We start from the raw sequence: 22639 nt of genomic DNA, 5'->3' as shown, positions 1-22639 counted from the left end.
ATTTTGTGTTAGCAAACAAGGGATTCACAATCTGGAGGGACTGTTAGTCCAATCCCAAGGCTGAATCTGATTAACAAACGGGGCCTTAGTGTTGTGTTTTGTTTTAGGTGCCTCTATTGTGTAACGCCCTGAATTTCAGAAACGTTAAGTAAATACTAAAAGACCAATTTCTCAAAAGATAAATCCGATTTACTACGTCAGACGTTCCAAAAGTATACGTCACAATATTACAACCATATCGAATTTAATTTTAAAGTTTTTGAACAAGTCAAAATATTACACTTTTCAAATTTAAACATTTAAGCTTTAAAAATCAAGGAATAATCATCTGGCAGAGCATCTAAGCGTACGGCAATCAGGTTTCCTCGCCTCCGTCCGTAGTGGGGTTGAAATCGGAATGCTCGAACGGCACTTCTGTTCCGTCTTCGGTACCTGGCGTTCGTGTTACCAGGGCAACATAGTACCGTGAGCGATGACGCTCAATAGCCAAAACTCACCCGAACCCATAACTTACAAGCAGCAAGAAAATATAATTGAAGTGCATTGACATAGCATAAAAAGAGAACAATTAATTATTTTATTACTATTTTTCAACCTAAGTGAAATCTCGGATCTTATCCACAGATCCGTTCCTACCCATAACCTTTGGCACAAACACTGGTGTGGTCCGACTCCCCTTTTCCAGATCCGGATGAAAGATACCTAAGTTATATACCCGGGTATCCCATCCGCAACCATAAGTTCGGATACAACTTCACCGGCAACGCTCAAGCGCCGTCTAGCCCGGGTTGTGACGCAAGCACAATGCCACCCTTATGTCCCGTCCCAACATCCGAGAGCCGACCACCACCATGCCGTACCTAGGGTTCGTAAATCCATACTTTCAACAGATCATCACCAATCATTCATCAACAATACATCACCACGGGTTCCAAACCAGGATTGCCCGAAATCCAAAATCACATCCTCTCGCATTAACCATTTTTCATTAAACCTAATTTCACGTCTAATATGTTAAATCCGCACATCGCAACCAACCCTGGGAACCTATTTGTCCAATCTATCAGTACAATAAAATATCACACAATTCCACATTTTTATGAAATATACTAACAGGCTAGCAACAATTAATCGTGCGACAAAACAATCATGCAATAAAATTAATTATTCGGTACAACTAATCAGGTGATAAAACTTAGAACCGGGACTAATTAGTTTCGGGGCATAAAATATCATTTTAACATTCTTAAGTTGAACTTATAACATGATCAACTCTAGGGGCCACTATAATTATTCCCACAATATTCCAAGCAAAATGCAGTAGCTATTACTTCCGAAATAAAACAGTGGGTCTCGGACCGAACTCGATCGGCGACGTCGGGTTCAAATACAATAAACGTGAAACAATCAATACGGAACATAATATATATTTAGGGAGGTGAGTTCCGAACTACCTCTCGTCCGGTGAAATGGTTTTCGGAGTGATTCGATGGCGGTTCGGAGCGGCGACGAAGCTCGGCAGTGGTGATGTTTAATACGGCAGTGGGGTGGAACTAGTTGTGGTGGTGTTCCAGCTAGTAAGGGAAATGAAGTACGCTGATGGTGGTACCTGATTGGTGAAGAGGAGGAGATGGCCGGTTGATGGGTGGGGTGGTGATGAGTGGAGGTGGTGATGAAGACAGGAGATGCTCTTAACTCTCACTCTCTCGCTACTATCTCTCTCTCTGCCGAAGTGGGCAAAACAAAAGGGAGGCATGGGTTTTAAAAATTTGTTTGGATTTGCATGGAGGGTATTAACCCATGGAGCATTATGCGTTGTCTAATAGAGAGGAAATCAGGGAGGAGATGAGGGATTTTGTTCCCCCTATACTCAGCTGAAACAATTGTAAAAAAAAATAAAATGGGAAGGTTTTGTCCGGATCAACACACGCACACAAGGAAAAATACTCGTCGGGTACGCGCGCACACAATCGATTACGGAAATAAAATTTAGTGTGACGACATAAATAAAATTTTCAAACCAAATAATAATAATAATATTAATTTTTTTTTTAAAATACCGGGTTTTTACAACCTATCCCCTTTAAGACAATTTCGTCCTCGAAATTAAGATGTACCTTCGGTTTGAAACAGCTGTGGATAGTTGGCTTTCATTGCGTCTTCGCGTTCCCACGTTGACTCCTTTAGTCCGCAGTGTCGCCATAAAATCCTGACTAGTTTGATCGTTCGCCCTCTGGTAACCTTTTCTCCACGATCCTGAATTTCCACCGGCTGCTCCTCAAAAGTCGTGTCCTCGTCCAGTGTGACTTCCTCCCCAATTGAGCACATGAGTGGGATGAGCCATGTATTTCCGGAGCATAGAAACATGGAAGACATTATGAACTTTGGCGATCTGAGGCGGTAAAGCTAGGCGATAGGCTACCTCTCCAATTCTTTCCATGATTTCGAAAGGTCCAATGTAGCGAGGTGATAACTTCCCTTTCTTGCCAAATCGAATGATTCCCCTTCGCGGTTTGATTTTTAGGAACACGTGATCTCCCATATTAAATGTCAAAGGCCTAGTCCTCTTGTCAGCATAACTCTTTTGCCAGGTTTGCGCAGTCAAGAGTCACTCTCTGATCACTTTTACTTTTTCAGTAGTTTCTCGAACTAGCTCCGGCCCAAGCAGAGCGTCTTCTTTAACCTCGGTCCAACAAATGGGTGATCGACATGGTCGTTCGTACAGTGCTTCATAAGGGGCCATCCCGATGCTAGCTTGGTAACTGTTGTTATAGGCGAACTCTACCAGCGATAGATGTCTCTCCCAACTTCCTTTAAAATCCAACACACAAGCTCGGAGCATGTCCTCCAGGGTTTGAATCGTCCTCTCAGATTGTCCATCAGTATGTGGGTGGAAAGCTGTACTCAAGCAAATATATGTTCCCAGTGCTTTTTGCAAACTTCCCCAAAAGTTGGAGGTGAATCGAGGGTCTCGATCAGAAACTATAGATACTGGCACTCCGTGCAATCGAATGATTTTGTTGATGTAGAGTCTGCTGAAAGATTCCATCGTATCAGTCATACGGACGGGTAAGAAATGAGCAGATTTGGTCAGTCGATCCACAATTACCCAAATAGCGGTGTTCTTCTTAACTGATCTAGGCAATCCTGTCACAAAGTCCATAGTGATGTGCTCCCATTTCCATCCTGGAATCGATAATGGCTGAAGGGTCCCACCTGGCTTCTGGTGTTCAGCCTTCACTAGCTGGCACGTGAGACACGTGGATACGTACTTGGCTACATCATTCTTGATTCCTCCCCACCAATATTGTCTACGGAGGTTCTGATACATCTTGTTCCCTCCAGGGTGCACGGCAAAATTTGATTGATGAAATTCTCTTAGAACAGCTTCCCGCAGAGTATTCACGTTAGGTACAACTATTCGATCTTGGAATCTGAGGCTTTTGTCGGCGCGGATCGTCCATCATGTTGCAGCTTTTCCTTTTGCCAATTGATACCTGATGAAGTTGCATTCTTGATCGAAAGTCTGCGCTATAAGAATCTCTCGGTGCAATGCTGGTGTGGTGACTATGGCATATAAGCAAGCTCCTCCTTCACTATTGGCTGGCTGTAATTGAAATTCATTGAGAATAGCTACCATCTCCCATTCTTTCATAGCTAGTCTAGCTAACTGTCCCCTTGTCTTGCGACTAAGAGCATCTGCCACGACATTGGCTTTGCCTAGGTGATAAGACAATGTGAAATTATAATCCTCCAAGTATTCCATCCATCTCCTCTGCCTTAGATTTAGCTCCTTCTGAGTGAATAAATACTTGAGACTCTTATGATCTGTGAAAACCTCGAATTGCTCCCCATAGAGGTAGTGACACCAAGACTTGAGAGCATACACGACTGCAGCAAGTTCCAAATCATGCGTCGAGTAGTTCTTCTCATGCGGTTTCAGCTGTCGTGATCCATAGGCAATAACCTTCCCGTTTTGCATCAGTACACAACCCAGGCCTTCTTTAGAAGCATCGCAATACACTGCATAACCCACGTTTCTCTCTGGTACGATCAATATGAGCGCGCTAGTCAATCTTCTTTTGAGCTCCTGAAATGACTTTTCGCAAGCCTCATTCCAATCAAACTTGACACCCTTCTGCGTCAGTCTAGTCATCGACTTGGCTAACGTGGAAAAGTCCTTAATGAACCTCTTGTAGTATCCGGCTAACCCAAGAAAACTTCGGATCTCGAATACTGTCTTTGGTTGCTTCCAATCCATGACTACTTCCACCTTACTTCTGTCCACTGAAATTCCTTTTTCCGACACAACATGACCAAGGAATTTCACCTCTTTCATCCAAAATTCACATTTACTGGCCTTAGCGTACAATTGGTTCTCCCTTAACACTTGCAGAACTATTCTTAAGTGTTCCCCATGTTCCTGCTCTGACGACGAATATACCAAGATATCATCGATAAAGACCACTACAAATCGGTCAAGGTACGGTGTGAAAATCTTATTCATCAAGCACATAAATACAACAGGTGCGTTGGTCAATCCAAACGGCATCACAACAAACTCGTAATGTCCGTAGCGAGTTCTGAATGCAGTCTTGTCGATGTCACTATCTCGGACACGTAGCTGATGGTATCCCGAGCGTAAATCAATTTTCGAGAAATAAGTCGATCCTCTTAACTGATCGAACAAATCGTCTATCCTCGGAAGGGGGTAGCGGTTTTTTATCGTGACTCGATTGAGTTGATGATAATCAATACAGAGTCGAAGAGTTCCTTCCTTCTTCTTGACAAAGAGCGCAGGTGCTCCCCATGGCGATGTGCTTGGCCGGATAAAACCCTTCTTTAACAACTCTTCAAGTTGAACCTTCAGTTCCCGTAGTTCCGCAGGTGCCATACGAAATGGTGCCATGGAGATAGGAGCAATACCTGGTTGTAGCTCGATGGTAAAATCTAACTCTCTTCGCGGTGGTAGTCCAGGCAACTCGTCAGGAAATACATCTGCGTATTCACAAACGATCCGCGGTAGTCCCAACTCCATGCGATCCTCTTCCTCAAGCATAAGGCTCGCCAGCCATCCTGATAGCTTATCTTTCCACCTCGATTGTGGTGCTGTTGAGGCGGGATTCTGTCTATCCCCTTTAAAACGGAAACATAGCCCATCCAGAGAGTAGGCTGTCACGATCTTTCGGTGGCAATCAATCACAGCATGATGGGCAGATAACCAATCCATTCCAAGATTACGTCAAAGTCAACCATATCAAGGACTCGGAGATCACAAATCAAATGCATATCAGACATTTCTATCTCACAAGATTTGCATATCAAACTTACTGAAATCTAACCCCCTAACGGTGAAGTGACTCTCAGCGATGACACTAAACGTTCGGTTTCTAGTCCTAACGTTTTAGCACAAGAAGCAGATATAAATGAATGTGACGCTCCGGAATCAAATAATGCTCGTACACAAGTGCTAAAAAGAATAAGGTTACCTTGAATGACTGCAGGGTCGTATGCTTCCTCCTCGCCCTGTAATGCAAACACTCATCCCCCAATTGGCTGATTCTGACCTCCCGGTCCTTTCCTCATTCCCTGATTCTGAAACTGGCGTTGTTGTTGTTGTTGTGAGTTCCAACCTAGCTTCTGGTGGTTAGGGTTTCCTTGATACTGATTTCCTTGTCCAGCTGGTTTCCCCTGATACGATTGCTGTTGTTGTACCCCATATCCTGAGCTCCCAGATCCTACTAACTGCGGGCAGTAACGCTTCGTATGTCCCTCTTGATTGCAGTGGAAGCACTTTACCCCTCCGGGTGCTCTGTTCTGCTGCTGAATCTGATGCAGTACTTGGTTCGAGCCTCGATTCTGGATATTGTTTCTCCACAGTTGGTTATTCCAATTGTTATTCTGATTGTATGGCTTGGGTGCAACATACCCCTAATTGTTGTTACGGATTGGTCCTCCCATTTGAGTAGCCTTCTTCTGATTCAAAATTCTACGAGAGTCATTGAGTTCCCTTTCATTGATCAAGGTGGCCCTCACCACCCGAGAGAAGGTTGGAAGTTCCATACCAACAACTTTTCCCCGAAGAGGGTCCTCTAACCCCCACTCAAACTTCCTCGCCTTAGCAGCATCAATAGGGACATACATCGATGCGTGTCGTGATAACTCCTCAAACCGTGCCATGTACTGTGTCACAGTTATCGCTCCTTGTCTAAGTGCTAGAAACTCCTGTGCCATCTGGTCCTTAATTGGTGTAGGGAAATACTTCTCCAAAAAGATCTCCTCGAATTGAGTCCATGTGATTGTGGCGAGATTCACAGTATTCTTGGTAGCCTCCCACCAATAGTCAGCTTCCCCTTCCAGTTGGTATGTGGCCAAGGCCACCTGGTCAGCCCCTTGCTGAACTCCCATGGTGTCCAACATCTTCTTGATCTGATGGATCCATCCATCGGCAACATGAGGATCAGGTGCCCCTTGAAAGGTTGGAGGTCTCTGTTTTCTAAATTCAGAAAATAGGTGGGTACGGTCTGGGGTTGTTCGAGGCTGAAGTCCTCGTGGATTAGCAGCAAGATTCTGAAGTATCTGGGCCACATTCCCTAGGGCAGCCACGACGTTCTGATTTGTGTCCCCATTGTTGTTGTTTCCACCCGAGTTGTTATTATTACTGCCGTTACCATTTCGTGTCCCCACCATCTACATAAGCCGGATTCGAATAGTCAAAAAGGGATTTCTAGTTGTATTGCCCGTTTGCATAAAATTTTACTTAAGACAAGAAATACACAATACTGAGCTGAAATGTCATTCCTTTAATAGTCAAAGAGTACAATCACAGATCCCGGCATCATAGTTCTATCACATCAATACACAAAGAAAGTCGTACCACTAGTACTTCCATCATCAAAAGTACTACGAGAAACCCTACTACTAGCACTGCTACCATAAACAAAAGAGTGTTACCAAAAGTAAAGCGACCTTTCCCTTCTTAATACTATAACTAGGGTTCGCTGACAAATACTACAATACTCTAGTCTGAGTCGTCCATCGGTGGCTCCTCTGGGTCCTCCTCCTCTGAGTCCAAAGATATGTCTATATAGACTGGAGGTGCTGGCGCGAGTGGTGGGTACGTCTGTCCAGGCGAATCTAGTGGTAAAGATGGGCCAGCGACGTAAGGCCCCACGCTCTCTGGTGACGGTGGTCTATAAGACACATAAGGCTGAGCTAGAGCCTCTGCCCTCAGGCGCTCGTACTGTTCATCGTTGGCAATAATCTTTCGAGCTTCCTTGTACTTCAGGCCGTGGTTCTTAAGGCGATAGTCCACCAGCAGTTTCTGCTTCTCCAAGGAGCAATTTGGGGAGTCCTCGTGCACCTTCTTGATATCCCACATGATGCTTTTCTCTGCCTGCCATTTGAGTTTTCCCTGAAGCTGGCGATCATCTTGAGGAATGATATGACGTCCTCTCTGCCTCCATCGTCCATAGGTGTCGAAGCTCAGGTCATCCGATTCCGACTTTGGTGATGATGAATGGCTCGACATCCTACATTTTAAAATTTAAGTTTATTTAGTAAAATATTCTAGGAAATTAATAGTTGGAAGAAACGTGGTGATAGTGAATATATGGTATGCTTAGCTACCAATACAAAATATCCCCGAGCTTACTTCTACCCATTACTCACGTCCTCGCGATCGTCGTTAAACCTAGGCTCTGATACCAAGTTGTAACGCCCCAAATTTCGGAAACGTTAAGTAAATACTAAAAGACCAATTTCTCAAAAGATAAATCCGATTTACTACGTCAGACGTTCCAAAAGTATACGTCACAATATTACAACCATATCGAATTTAATTTTAAAGTTTTTGAACGAGTCAAAATATTACACTTTCCAAATTTAAACATTTAAGCTTTAAAAATCAAGGAATAATCATCTGGCAGAGCATCTAAGCGTACGGCAACCAGGTTTCCTCGCCTCCGTCCGTAGTGGGGTTGAAATCGGAATGCTCGAACGGCACTTCTGTTCCGTCTTCGGTACCTGGCGTTCGTGTTACCAGGGCAACATAGTACCGTGAGCGATGACGCTCAATAGCCAAAACTCACCCGAACCCATAACTTACAAGCAGCAAGAAAATATAATTGAAGTGCATTGACATAGCATAAAAAGAGAACAATTAATTATTTTATTACTATTTTTCAACCTAAGTGAAATCTCGGATCTTATCCACAGATCCGTTCCTACCCATAACCTTTGGCACAAACACTGGTGTGGTCCGACTCCCCTTTTCCAGATCCGGATGAAAGATACCTAAGTTATATACCCGGGTATCCCATCCGCAACCATAAGTTCGGATACAACTTCACCGGCAACGCTCAAGCGCCGTCTAGCCCGGGTTGTGACGCAAGCACAATGCCACCCTTATGTCCCGTCCCAACATCCGAGAGCCGACCACCACCATGCCGTACCTAGGGTTCGTAAATCCATACTTTCAACAGATCATCACCAATCATTCATCAACAATATATCACCACGGGTTCTAAACCAGGATTGCCCGAAATCCAAAATCACATCCTCTCGCATTAACCATTTTTCATTAAACCTAATTTCACGTCTAATATGTTAAATCCGCACATCGCAACCAACCCTGGGAACCTATTTGTCCAATCTATCAGTACAATAAAATATCACACAATTCCACATTTTTATGAAATGTACTAACAGGCTAGCAACAATTAATCGTGCGACAAAACAATCATGCAATAAAATTAATTATTCGGTACAACTAATCAGGTGATAAAACTTAGAACCGGGACTAATTAGTTTCGGGGCATAAAATATCATTTTAACATTCTTAAGTTGAACTTATAACATGATCAACTCTAGGGGCCACTATAATTATTCCCACAATATTTCAAGCAAAATGCAGTAGCTATTACTTCCGAAATAAAACAGTGGGTCTCGGACCGAACTCGATCGGCGATGTCGGGTTCAAATACAATAAACGCGAAACAATCAATACGGAACATAATATATATTTAGGGAGGTAAGTTCCGAACTACCTCTCGTCCGGTGAAATGGTTTTCGGAGTGATTCGGTGGCGGTTCGGAGCGGCGATGAAGCTCGGCAGTGGTGATGTTTAATACGGCAGTGGGGTGGAACTAGTTGTGGTGGTGTTCCAGCTAGTAAGGGAAATGAAGTACGCTGATGGTGGTACCTGGTTGGTGAAGAGGAGGAGATGGCCGGTTGATGGGTGGGGTGGTGATGAGTGGAGGTGGTGATGAAGACAGGAGATGCTCCTAACTCTCACTCTCTCGCTACTATCTCTCTCTCTGCCGAAGTGGGCAAAACAAAAGGGAGGCATGGGTTTTAAAAATTTGTTTGGATTTGCATGGAGGGTATTAACCCATGGAGCATTATGCGTTGTCTAATAGAGAGGAAATCAGGGAGGAGATGAGGGATTTTGTTCCCCCTATACTCAGCTGAAACAATTTTAAAAAAAAATAAAATGGGAAGGTTTTGTCCGGATCAACACACGCACACAAGGAAAAATACTCGTCGGGTACGCGCGCACACAATCGATTACGGAAATAAAATTTAGTGTGACGACATAAATAAAATTTTTGAACCAAATAACAATAATAATATTTTTTTTTTAAAATACCGGGTTTTTACATATTGTCCGTTGCGCCAATCAGTTCGAACATGTGGGCTCAGTGCAGGGTGCATTTTGATTATCAAAGTCGTTCATGTTATAAAGCCCTCCGGATAAATCATCCCAGCGATATATCAAGTTGGTTGAATATTATTAATCACCTTATCACGTTTGCCTTTGATAAATAGTTATTTAGAATTGTAACCCACCATTTTTTCATGACATACGTACGTGCAATTAGATTACTATTTGGATTGAGTGCTTACCATCTCAGCAAAATCTGGAGGTGTTAGTGAAGACAAAACTTTATTTCCTTGTACTCTTATTGTGCCTAATCGCCAATGGATCAACTAAGACTTACCCCACCTACCTCTACCCCGACAGGATGCTGGACTTGGTCCACCTAGCCCCAGCCCAACAATCTCCCCTCAAGCACTTGCAACTAGCATGCTGTCTAGGAAAGTTGAACCGTTGACCTTTGGTTTTGATACCACTTGTTAGGATCAAGCGCTTGCTATCATTGTTAGTGAAGGTGAATTTCATTTCCTTATACCCTTGTTGCGCCTAAGCACCAACAAGTTAATTAAGACTTGCCCTAAGAATGCTGGATCTGGCGCTCCTGACCTCCGCCCAACATGGTAGCAGAGCCAAATAGTCGGTTCGAATGATCAAAATTAGACTCATGATAGATCCCACGGACCCAACTTTTAGTCTAGTAATTAGTTCATCTTTCATCGCTTCTACAAATTCTTTCTCAACTTTAGGATCTAAATGTAATCGTAAGGTTCAAACGAGCTGAATGCTTATTGTTCATGTTTGATTCAATATTTGGTGTTCCACTAAGCCTTCTTAAAAAATACAGTAAATACTTATTTGCAATTTTCAAGCTTAAAAATAATAGACTTACTCAAATAATTTTTTGTGCAATATGGATCTTGTTTAATAGATCTCAATGAGATCTTTTGAACGGTGAAAAAAAAATTAAAAATTATTTTTGTATATACATTCGTTGTGTTTGGTTGGGAGTTTAATTTAGCTTAGTTTTGGTAATAGGTGGAGAGAGAAATAGAGTAATGATTGAAGATAGGGGTAATGATTGGAGAGAGATAGAGAGAGATGAGAAAGTAATAATTGAAGAAATAGGGTAATGATTGGAGAAAGAAATAGGGTAATGATTAAAAAGTAAACTAAAACTAAGTTGTTAACCGAACAAAGCCAATGGCTTAGTGGAATACCAACGCTTCAAAAATGTTTTAAGTTTGACTTGTTACTAGTTAGTTGATCTCAAACTATTTAATCAAAGTCAATCTTGAGCAGTTTGAATTATTTCATCACAAGCTGAATGAGCATAGTAATAGCTTGTTTAAGCTTGATTTGAAAACTTAATGAGCTTTATAAAAAAAAAATGTCCATGCTTTCTTTTTTTATTCACTGAAATGATCTTGATTTTACAAGCAAACATGGGCTCGAGCGGAGTTTAATTTAGCTTAGTTTTGGTAATAGGTGGAGAGAGAAATAGAGTAATGATTGAAGATAGGGGTAATGATTGGAGAGAGATAGAGAGAGATAGAGAGAGTAATAATTGAAGAAATAGGGTAATGATTGGAGAAAGAAATAGGGTAATGATTAAAAAGTAAACTAAAACTAAATTGTTAACCGAACAAAGCCAATGGCTTAGTGGAATACCAACGCTTCAAAAATGTTTTAAGTTTGACTTGTTACTAGTTAGTTGATCTCAAACTATTTAATCAAAGTCAATCTTGAGCAGTTTGAATTATTTCATCACAAGCTGAATGAGCATAGTAATAGCTTGTTTAAGCTTGATTTGAAAACTTAATGAGCTTTATAAAAAAAAAATGTCCATGCTTTCTTTTTTTATTCACTGAAATGATCTTGATTTTACAAGCAAACATGGGCTCGAGCGGCTTGCTTCATTTTTCAGCCCTATCCATATGTGGACTGAAAGGTTATAATTTGAGAAGATTGCGTTGAATCTTAGATTTTTGTAAGATTCAGTTTGGATGGCGGGAATCTTGAAAGGGAATGAGAATGAGGTACCATACTTTCATGATTTCGACATTTGGAAGAGATAGTAATAAAAATGTGATGCAAGACTTTTGTGATTCTTATGTTTGGAAGAGACAAGAATAGAAATGTAATTCTTGATGACACATTCAACAAAGAATCTCATTTCCAGATTGAGTGGGAATCTTATACTTTCTTTATCCTATGGTAATTTTGGTATTTTGGCTCAATCAATAAAAAAAGAAAATGTTAATTTTGATAAATTTTTAAATAATTGTTTTTTACATAAGATTACTGAATTAATTTCAAACATTGAAATGAAATTATTTCAAGTATTATTTTCTTAGGAATTCACTGCCTAGTAATCATATTCCTATTTACTCTATTTTTTCTCTTTCTCTCTCTACCTTATCCTCTCTCCCTTTCTCTCTAAACCAGCGGCTAGGGTTCTGGGGGGGGGGGGGGGGGGTAGCCCTCTTCACCTCCCCCAGCCCCTCCTCCTCCTCCTCCTCCTCAACCCTCCCTCCTCTTCATTTTACCCGTTTTCTTTGACTTCTTGTCCCCGATGTGGCAGATTCAGGTGTTTTGATTGAGCTCCAGCGAGGGTAGTCTCTAGTAGCAACAACGTTTAGCAATCGGCGTGGTTGGGCTTGCTCCAAGCTGCCTCTCCTCCTTGTCTTCTCTAGATCCGACGTGCGGCGGTGATGACATGGTTAATAACAGAAGTGAGAGGTTTGGGGTGTTCTTCCAGTTTTCCTTGTTTCTCTTCACCGGCTTGGTTTCCCCCAGGTCCGATGGGTGTGGTGGTGGGCTATAAGGTTTAGCCTTTGTCTCTTAGAGTTTGTTTTCTGTGTTTTTGTAACCTGGATTTTGCTTGGTCTCACCGTGGTCTTACAGGTTCGGCTTGGCCGGCATGTGTCCCCATGATCGGAGCTCGCCATGATAGTGGGGGCTTGCCCCGAAGTGGCATCCTTTGCTCATGGCTGCAAGGGGTCACAAATTTAGTTAGTGATTTCCTCGCGCTATGAGCCGGCCGGCGACGTGTTCATAGAGCAGTTCCGTGGATACTCTACTACCAAGTCGAAGATGGACCCTTTGTCGGCACCTAGTGCTGGTCTGCTTTGGCAGTACGCGTCGTAAAGCCTATAGCCTAGCGCTTTCAGCAGTGCTCTTGTCTTAGATGTTGGTAGTTTTGGTTCTCTCCTATTATTGTGATGTAATCTTCGTCTTTGGGCTTTGAATGAAATATGCAATTGCGTATGATAAAAAAAAATATCATATTCCTATTTCTACTCAAGAAAATTCCTAGAAATTAGATTCCTAATAGCGGATTAAAAAAAATCCTAATAATCATATTCCTTTTTCTACTAAAAATTCCGGTCATCCGAACATAGTCTAAGGATTTGTAACAAGGGCAAAGGAGATAGGATATGGTTTCACAATTTCCATCTTTGTTCCCCTTTTCTTTTTATTTTATCCGTAACTATTTTCAATAATAATTTCAAATTCCAAACACAGTCGTACCTAGATGGTCCTGCCATGAAGTCTTTCCGATGATGTCTTTGCCATATATTTTGAGCTTGTATGTTTAGGGTATCTCGAATGATATAATTAATTGAATAATTAAAATTTGTCACCTCATCTTTTAGTTTTTAATTTAAAGAGTTGTTAAGCTTAATAATGTGAACGCTCTCAGTGCTCCATAATCAATAACTCATTTTTAGTAGAGAGAGATAGAAAGAGTTGGGAACAAATGTGAGTGGGTGTGTCCATTGATAGCAATGGGAGGAGAGAGAGTGTGTGGTTCGCATAAATTTGGTTATACAAAGAGAAAATGTTGCAAGTTTTAGTTCTCCAAAGGCCAAAATTTGATTATTAGTTAAGGGGTTGTTATACTATTGTGAGCCATATTTTGGGCCAACATTGCTAACTTTCTAATCTAATACTCTATTCCATAGTCATATTCTTCGGTAATTACTGGTATTATACTCTTCTTTATAGTTGGTTGATGTTAGTAAGTTTGGGTGATTTTAATAGAACTAGTCTTAATATAAGTTTTTCTTTTAACTTATTTATGCAATTTTAACTACTTTAAATAGTTTATGGAGATGATATCTCAATTTCAAGCTAATCATGGTTCAAAACCGAAACCGAATCTTATTTCACTAGTTTGGATTGGTTTGGTTTTATTAACTTTATGGATTGATTTGGTTCTTCAAATTCATAATCCGTAAGTAGTGATTTGGTTCTTGATTTAATATAAAACCGGACCAATCCGGTCCATGTCCACCCCTGGCGATTAGAGACACTCTTACCACATACCCCAGACGAGCCGTCAACTTATTTGGTAAGCCTTTTGCTACTATAAGAAAATCAGCTTCATCCTCTCTTCTTCTTTTTTCTCAGTGAAAATCAACTTTGTTGGTTGTAGTTATTGAGATGTTAACCTTGTCAAATGCACTCCCGAATCTTATTTCACTACTTCACTTGCGTTTCATCCCATATTTTTAGTTGCATAATTTTGTCTTCCAGTAAGATAAATGTATAGAACTCTTCATATTTAGCATCTCGCGTATACTATGACAAGTCCAAAGAATGCTTGTGCTTTTATTTGGAAAGTGATTGTAGCTCTCTGCATCAAACATTGTTCGAAGGAGCAAAGGACGCTTATTTTTCCAATTGTGCCAAAATGCCTTAATAAATGTTCTATTGAAGGCTAGCAGAATCTTGTGGGATCACCCCCTGAGATTGCACAATATTTATGAAAATCCAAGGGCCAAAACTTCAGCAACATTAACTGGAAACTTCAGCAACATTAGCTGGTGACAAAAATGAAAAACATGGACTACTATGGAGAAAATGGCTTTTTCCACAACCCATCACCTTTTCCCCCTGCTCAAGGCTTCCAAGTCTTGTATAGATTGGTTCATTGCATGAAGAATCATCTTCTTCACCTGTTATTGACAAAGAGTAAAAACAGAATATGAAGAAAAAGATTCAGCAGCTTTGTAAAGCAGAACATGAGCTTGCATGAGAGCTACGAAAAGAATTATTTTCCCATCAAACTTTCCTTTTTCTAGTAAATCCCATCACCAATCCGTGATTCAAAACATGTCCGGAGAGAGAATATAGTTGCAGACATCTAGAAGTGACATGCTTAAAGTGAGGTAATACCTCTAGTTTGTCCTCTCTAGCCTTGTGGTTCTTTGGCAGTCGTCGGAACTCCTCAGTTAATCGAATGCACTCATGGAGATTTTCAGGAGAAACAAAATCCACAGCAACTTTTGTACATGACTGTGCACACAGAATATATTTTTATGCATTCAAAATTGGGAAATCCATGATCGAATATAAATTTCAAAAGAGATGAAGAAATATTTACTTGGAGATTTCTGACTTGATGCGGGCAACCTGCGGGAATAAACACCGCATCTCCAAGACGTTGCTCAAAAGTCCATGGCTCTATCCCTGAAATTTTTTTAGATGACGATCACAAATCACAATGACTGAAAACCATACCAAATTGTTAAATACCTACCAAATTCCTCCTTCAGCTTCCGTTTATGCTCCAAAGTCAGGTAGAAGCATTGGTCATGAATTGGATGAACGACCTAATCAAAGTAGGAAAATTTGTAAGATTCCACCGCGCATTTGACATTGCTGAATTAAAGCTTTATTAGTTAAAACTTTACCTCTTCAACTGGAGAGCAATAAGTATGCCTAAATTCTCTAGAGTGCTTCCTGAGATAGGCTTCTAACTTCGGTAAATCTTCCCTCCTGAATATGTCCCACAACGCACCAGCGACAGCTCTATCATTACGTTCATGTTTCACGTCCAAGTCCACTTTCTGTTCATTGACACTATGGCAAGTTTTAATGAGACTACCATCCATCTCTCTAGTGAGGCGTTCTTGTTCATCTTGAGCTTGATGCTTCTTTTTCAGTGTTTCAATTGCAACACAGTGCTTATCATCTAAGTCTACCTCTGCAGTGTGCATCAAAATATTCACCTGCTCAAATCAAGATATCAGATTACAAGTTTCTTTAGTTTCTTGAAGTATAATGCTAAAGTCTAAACATCAAAAGTATGAGAAGAACCAAAATTTTTGCAGTGTATAGATTTCAGATTCCCTTTGAGAGAGGGAAACAAAAACTCACATCCATGTAACACAGAAAAGACAATGCTAACACATGGTGGCTTCATGTGTATGTAACAAGTTGCCACCTTACAAATTGGTGAACAATTGCATATAACTTTGACTCAATTAAAACCCTACCGCATCTGACAGATCACAATGAAGCTTAGTTACAGAATCTCCTCTGCCAAGTTCTTCAGCAAGCCCATATGCAATATATGTCTTTGGACCTAAGTCAGGCTTTATGACAGCGGGAGGCAATTTTACAGCGAGATTAAGAAAACCAGCCCTGGGATCTGTGTATTCCTGAAACGGCAATGCACTAATGAACTCATCGCAGTGGCGTGGCAACAAATCATCAAATTTGTCAGATGGAGGCCAGTCCTTAAGCTTGAGCATTTCTGGCCAGAAATTCCCATATTGTCTTCCATTTGTATAACCTTTAAAAAATTGGTGTGTATTTATCTCGACCTGCACATTGTCACAGAAACACGATTTGGAAAAAGGAAATGTGGACATAGGAGAAGGAAAAACAAAATTGCCCATGTTTCACATAGGAATGACTTGAAACAAGTGAGGCAGTCAAAAAAACATGGACATCTGCTGTGATTCTGCCAATAATAACCATTAACTGGAACCAATACTCTGAAAAAAAAAACAAACCTACTCATACTTTAAATTGTAGTACACATGGAATGGATCGTATTGGGTAGTTTTAAGAACATGGAAGAAAGAGATGGCAGAATCTTTCATGGCAAACTAGTAACCCGAAAGATGTAAATTAAGATGCTAAAGAGATGTCAAGACTAACCTGACAACCAGCCAGGCAATCAATCGCCTTAACTTCCGACATTTTTGAACTGACATTCGGATCCAAGTGTTCACACAGAGCACGCCACATGACCATGGGCTCCCAACTCAAACCATTAGTCTGCTCAAGGACATCTCGAACTATCACGGGTTGACCATTCACCCAATGTCTCTGGAATTGCAATAGCTCTTCTTCCTTTAGGGCATCTTTTGAATTCGGGCAATACAAATAGTTGTCATTTGTGCCTTCTCTAGAAGCAGCTCTCCTTGACATCTTGTTGCACTTGTCGAGATTATTGGGCCTATGCCTAGAGATTGTTTGGTCTGCATCAAACTTTCTTAATATTTCTACTGCTTTGGTCCCCAAGTTTGAAATCCAACACTGTGGAAGAATACGCTTGAGCTTCAGCACACCATTCCCACACCCACCCATTTCTGTTGGGGCACAAGTTAGGCTTCCATCATCATTAGCAACCCATTTGGTCAAAGGCTTGTTATGGTCCTTAGAAGTTTCCACAGGACAAGAATTCGGTAAAGGATCTCCACCGTGAATGTAATCGTAGCCTCTATTTCTGTATCGGAAAATTACTTTGTTGCCACTTCCAACGGCCTCTCCCTTCCGAATCTCACGGCAACAACTAAGACAGAGCTCAAAGGGGCAATTTGGGCAACTTCGATGAAGGTCAACGATTGAAGTTGCACAGTAGTTACTGCTCCAGGACGACGAAAGGTATAAAGTAAGATTGGGCAGAATCATTCACATAAAATTATACCGTGACTAAAGAAAAGAAAAAAGAAAGAAAAGCTTACCAATACACACGCTCATCATTGCGGCAAAAGGACTCTTCTATCTTAACCAACGGAGACAAAAGAGACTCCTCACGTATCTCCTCTCTTTGTTCTTTCACAATTTGTTTTACGAATGGAAGAATAGACTTGATCAAATAATAAAGATTTTGAACCTTTTCCTGATCAGTAAGATCTTTTTTTGACACCTGTAGAATAAAAACTATCAAATATTGTCTACAAGAAAAAGAAGATAAATATTATTTTTGGTAAGATAAGACAGAAGCCAACCTTAATCATGCCACCTGAGTGCAAACACAAGTTGCAATTGCAATTTCCACGACAAAATGGGCAGTTCTCAGCAATTTCTTCTTCAGACAAATGTTGGTACCTAAATATCAGAGAGAGAGAGAGATTTTTCAGAAAAAAACAAAATATCAAAGAAAATGAGGAATAGGTAGGAAAGATACCATCGCTTGATACACTGAACACAGTATAGTTTCTGTTTGCATTTGGTGCACGGAACGACAACTCTTATGTCATTTCTCCTGCATTGATGACACTTCAAATGTTCTTTCCCATCTTCCTGCTTAAGACAAGCATGCCATCTTAATTCAGTAAATTTGGCCCCAGAACAAAGCAGATTAAAAAAAAATCTGTATATCAAACAAGTAAATATGAGAACAGCAGTTTAACCTTATGATCACTTGTGCACCTGGTAACGCTATTCTGGTCACTTTTAATAGCCTGAGGTGATGAACATGGTGAAGAGGAAGCAGAAGGCAAGTGAAATACTAAAGAGTTTTCAGACTCGTAGTTTTCCTCTCTGGAGTGCGTCGAACTTCTTCCCGCTTTCAAACTAACTGAATCTCCACTTCTATTACTTGTATCTTCTCCCACTAGAAGAATATCATCTATCCAATCACCATTCCAGCAGTCTCTTTCAAAGGCTCTAATTTTGTTCTGGACACTTCGACGTCTTTCTGAAACCCTTCTACCATGTGACCCTCTAATTTCTCCAGTTAATGAAGGGGTTGCTCCTGCTGATGATGACCCTCCATTCTCCTTGCCCTCCTTTTCACCTTCATTAGTTTCCCAATCGCTCGATGAAGGATATTCATGACGAACTCTTTTCTCGTTGAATGCACCATAACGCTTATGCGAACTGCTTTTTACATTGCACCTTTTGTTTTCTCGAGTGCTCCTTTTTTTGGATGGACATTTTGCTCTAGTGGGTGGTTTACCCTTCATGTTCTTTTCCTTGTCCTCCTCCTCGTCATCATCATTAGCAGCATCCTCATACATATCCCCATGAAATTCCTCTTCTAGATTCCTTAGCTTAATTGAGGTTCTTAAGTCACCAGACCATTTGCTTACTCGAGCTCTCTTTTTCTTAACCAAAGGTGATGACCCCACATTGTAATCCTCATCATCATCACATTTTCTAGTGACGGACTTCCGTTTGAGACTACATTTTTTGTTAGGGGCACCCTTCTGACTCCCTGCATTTTTTCTACCATTTGAACCCCTACTTTCTCGTGTTTTCCTTTTATTCTTGACTGGCAACATTTTTGTTCTTATTGAGGATTCCATAACCTCCTCCTCATCATCACCGTCATCGTCATCGTCATCGTATTCTTCACCTTCACTCACTAATCCCTCTTCAGTACTTCTTTCCTTTTTCAAGGTGTGCGATACTTCCCGAAAGGTTCTGCTACCATTTGAGCCTTTGCCTTGTCGGCATCTACTTCCCTTAACAAAATCTTCCGGACTGTAATCCTCATCCTCCTCCTTTGCAATTTCTATTCTTTTATGATCAACATTAAAGGATTCTTGAATTCTTCTTTTTCGTGCAACACGGGAAAAGGTTGGTGTTTTGGCGAAGACATGAATTTCATTATCAGCGTAGCAGTTCAATCGATCTTGCTTCACAACCAACAATGTCATTCTCCCTGCATATTGAAAGAAAGCATAATAACATTAAGTTGGAAGACTAAATTAACAACTTGTACTTGGGGTATCAAGCTTAACATCCATTTGATAACTAGCACTACAATGGAAAACATGTTTTTTTATTCAGCGCCAACAGTCAAATTCTGATAATCAAACTGTCAAAATGATAGAATAAGCTCTTTAATTCGAAGTTATTATTTCCAAAAGTACTATTCATAGTGAGCCAATTAAATAGAATAGCCATCAATTTCCATCTCATTGTCCTTCATGTATTACATGAACATGTTAATTATGCTTTCACATATGAAGTCCGTTATTAAAACAGGTCTTCATCCTCATTTACCTCTCCCTCCAGATGGTCTAACTAATAAAACTGTACACCATCAAAGAATGCATGATGCCCGTACACATGTAAAGAAGCCCACATCTTCAGACTAACTCACTAACACCAATAATATCTCAAAAAGAAATCGTACAACAAAGTTAGAAGGACCAAACCATGAACTTCTATCCCCAGCAACAAAAGCTACAAAACTGTTTACTGGAGTATAGAAGCCTAGAAAGTATCCTAATAAGGGCATAAATTGAATAATTTTTCGTCTTTGAACACTTAATTATTATAGTTCTTAAATTGTCCAATAGATCCAATCACTGTCATGACATTTAACAAGTAAATTACTTCAGAAATTGACATCATCTTAGAAGCCAATCTTCTATACCCATAACCAAGATAAGTGAACCAACTACTAAGACTTCTACATCCACAGCTCTGTGAAACAGACTTTGCTACAGCCATACAAGAAGAATTTTAACCTTACATTCTTAGGTAGAAATTGAAAAGACGACCACGTCCTGAATTTTAACAGAAACTGCGGATGTATTGCAGGTAACATAAGCTAAATTCTCAATGTGTTGCTATCAGCAATTGTTCAGCCATGTGCCCATGTGCTATGACTTTGCAGAATCCTAACCTTGATCTATGAAAATAGGAATGCATAAAAAATAAAGAACAATAACACAAAAAAAAGAAAATTTTACGTGTTCATGTAATTATGTTACACGGTCTTGGGTAGACTCAACCCCAAAAACTAGTTATTGAAGTGAGGGAGCCCTCGCGCATACATACTTCACATTAAATTGGTACCTAGATAATGTGGGACTTTGCTTCACACCCTCCCTCACGCGCAGAGTGCTCACTCGGCAACACCTATTGCAGGCTAGAGACACGCACGCTACCCAGCTCTAATACCATGTTACACTGATACCATGCTACACGGTCTTGGATAGAACTTAACTCCAAAAGCCTTGCTTACCCACACCATCCACTAAAAAACCAGCAAACATGTAGACAACCTCTTGCCACTAGTCCAATTTTCTCAATCAATCAAATAACAAAAAGAACGAATAAAGGTTCCTAATTTACTTAACAAAAGAAGGTTTTTAAAGCCCAAAGTTAGCAATCAAGATGCAGCATTTATCCATTATAGTTCTTAATCCAATATTGAAAGCTCTAATTTGAAGTAGCAGTGGTCAATAAAAAAATCCAATCAAACGCTCTGCCCTCATACGTAAAATATATGTAGAGAGAGAGACCTTGATGGCGGGTCGGAGCGGCGGTGGGCTGATGCGGCGAGGTTGTCAATGCTTGTAAACGAGATTCCTGCGTGGAATAGAACAATTCGTTGTAAGCAAAATTGAAACCGAATGCCTACATTGGATCCGGCTGTGATTGAGCTGATAGTCAAATTCTGGTTCCAGAGAGAGAGATATATATGTGTACATAGATTGAGAGAGAGAGAGAGAGAGAGAGAGAGTCAACGGAAACGGAAACGGCAAAACAATGGGCTAAATGGCATTAAAGAGGGTAATTTTTGCTGTTTCCGGGAAGTTGGAAATCCTGATTATTTTTTTTCCTTTTATCGGAAATAAAATCCCCATTGTGGAGAATTTTAGATAGCGTCATTAATACGTTTTAGGTTATTTTCCCTAATTCAAAGAAAGAAAGAATGGTGTAAAGATTTTTCCTAGTTCAAGAATGACAGATCCTAACCCCTTCAAAAGATGTGATTAAGGCTACAACTAAGATCCTTCCGGTAGAACTACAAACGAGTCGAGTTTTAAATTGTTCGAGCTTGACTCGTTCAGAATTGGTCTAGCTAAAGCTTGGCTTGTTTAATATCGAGGTGTTCGAGCTTGCGTCAATTACTAAACAAAGTCTTGATGAATGAGCGAGCTGCCAAAAATGAGACTAGATAGTACAATTATCTCAAGCTCGACTTATTTACTAAATAAGCTTAAAACTCGAGCTTAAGCACAATTTGTTTATGTATGAGCCGATCGAGTCGAGCTCATAATAAGCCGAGCCTTGAATTAGTTGCGAACAATTTTGTTCGTTTGCAGCCCTACGCCCGATCCTTTCAAGAACTCAACCACCTACTCGATTCGAGCCCATTTCAATAAGCTTTAGACCTCGTTGAGATGATGAATAATTATGAAAAATCACGTTGAACTGATACTAGATAGTAGATATGATTAGGAATGAATTTATGTTGAAAAAAAATATCTATCACACTGGTTCAAATCAAATTCATGTTTATCAGTGAATCTATACCGATCATGTGTTAATTAATATGTGGTCAACATAAATTTTACCATGATTAATGTTCAACGAAGTCTAAAAACTAAATAATTCCTATCATTAAATTGTGCAGGGTAATAATTATTTGTAAATTCTTCCTATCCGCAAGGGGCTCTAGCCCAATTGGCATCTTCTGGTTCTGCCCATATGAGAGGTCAAAGTTCGAGTCACATCATGAACGTCCTACTAATTATCCGCTAACCCCCACTAATATATACTACAATGTTTAAAAAAAAGAAGGAAAACTCTTTCTATCGGAAGATATTCTTTAGAGAAACCACATATCACGAGAGCTTCTGCAATGGAAAGATAAAATGGTCTACATTACCCGAACCTGGTGGTACTCTGAAATAGCCTTCCTTTCATAATTTTAGGATTTTAACATAATCAGACGGCAAAAAAGATTTTAAAACAAACACTACTTTTTCTTTTGATAATTATACACAAACAGTATCTTGGTGTTTGCTACGCTTTGGGTGTGAAATATTTTACTCATTTTCTATTATTTTGATTGGAAAAAAAAGTGCCAAAGATATTTTACATGTAAAACAGTTTTCCTCCAAAAAATTCTGTAAGTAATTTTTGAGACTCATGCGTCGTTGCCCCGTGCCCCTATATGTGCCAAACTCTCGCTGAACCAATGTTTGACAA

The 22639-nt window shown here is 40.3% G+C and overlaps 2 protein-coding genes across 3 annotated transcripts; both read right to left on the bottom strand.

Annotated features, from left to right (window-relative positions):
* Positions 1-5541: 5541 nt before the first annotated feature.
* Positions 5542-6690, bottom strand: LOC131313992 (uncharacterized). Its single transcript, XM_058342486.1, has 2 exons — positions 5971-6690; positions 5542-5859 (listed from the first exon to the last, which is right to left on the bottom strand). Exons 1-2 carry the CDS (start codon positions 6688-6690, stop codon positions 5542-5544), a joined length of 1038 nt encoding a protein of 345 aa, XP_058198469.1.
* Positions 6691-14316: 7626 nt separating this feature from the next.
* LOC131315242 (lysine-specific demethylase JMJ26) lies at positions 14317-21244 on the bottom strand. Of its 2 annotated transcripts, none has more exons than XM_058344384.1 (12): positions 20944-21244; positions 18094-19349; positions 17868-17986; positions 17689-17788; positions 17422-17606; positions 16613-17321; positions 15943-16272; positions 15358-15675; positions 15204-15276; positions 15048-15133; positions 14840-14959; positions 14317-14619 (listed from the first exon to the last, which is right to left on the bottom strand). In XM_058344384.1, exons 2-12 carry the CDS (start codon positions 19342-19344, stop codon positions 14545-14547), a joined length of 3366 nt encoding a protein of 1121 aa, XP_058200367.1. In that variant the 5' UTR covers positions 19345-19349; positions 20944-21244; the 3' UTR covers positions 14317-14544. The 2 variants fall into 2 exon arrangements, with proteins under 2 accessions (XP_058200367.1, XP_058200368.1); XM_058344385.1 differs by having other exon boundaries at positions 17868-17983.
* Between the last annotated feature and the right edge of the window lie 1395 nt (positions 21245-22639).

The sequence above is a fragment of the Rhododendron vialii genome, chromosome 13a (genome assembly GCF_030253575.1).
Source record: "Rhododendron vialii isolate Sample 1 chromosome 13a, ASM3025357v1".
In the NCBI taxonomy this organism is placed as follows: domain Eukaryota; kingdom Viridiplantae; phylum Streptophyta; class Magnoliopsida; order Ericales; family Ericaceae; genus Rhododendron; species Rhododendron vialii.
The sequence above is the reverse complement of the archived record's forward strand: the minus strand, read 5'-3'. Positions and strand labels throughout refer to the sequence as shown.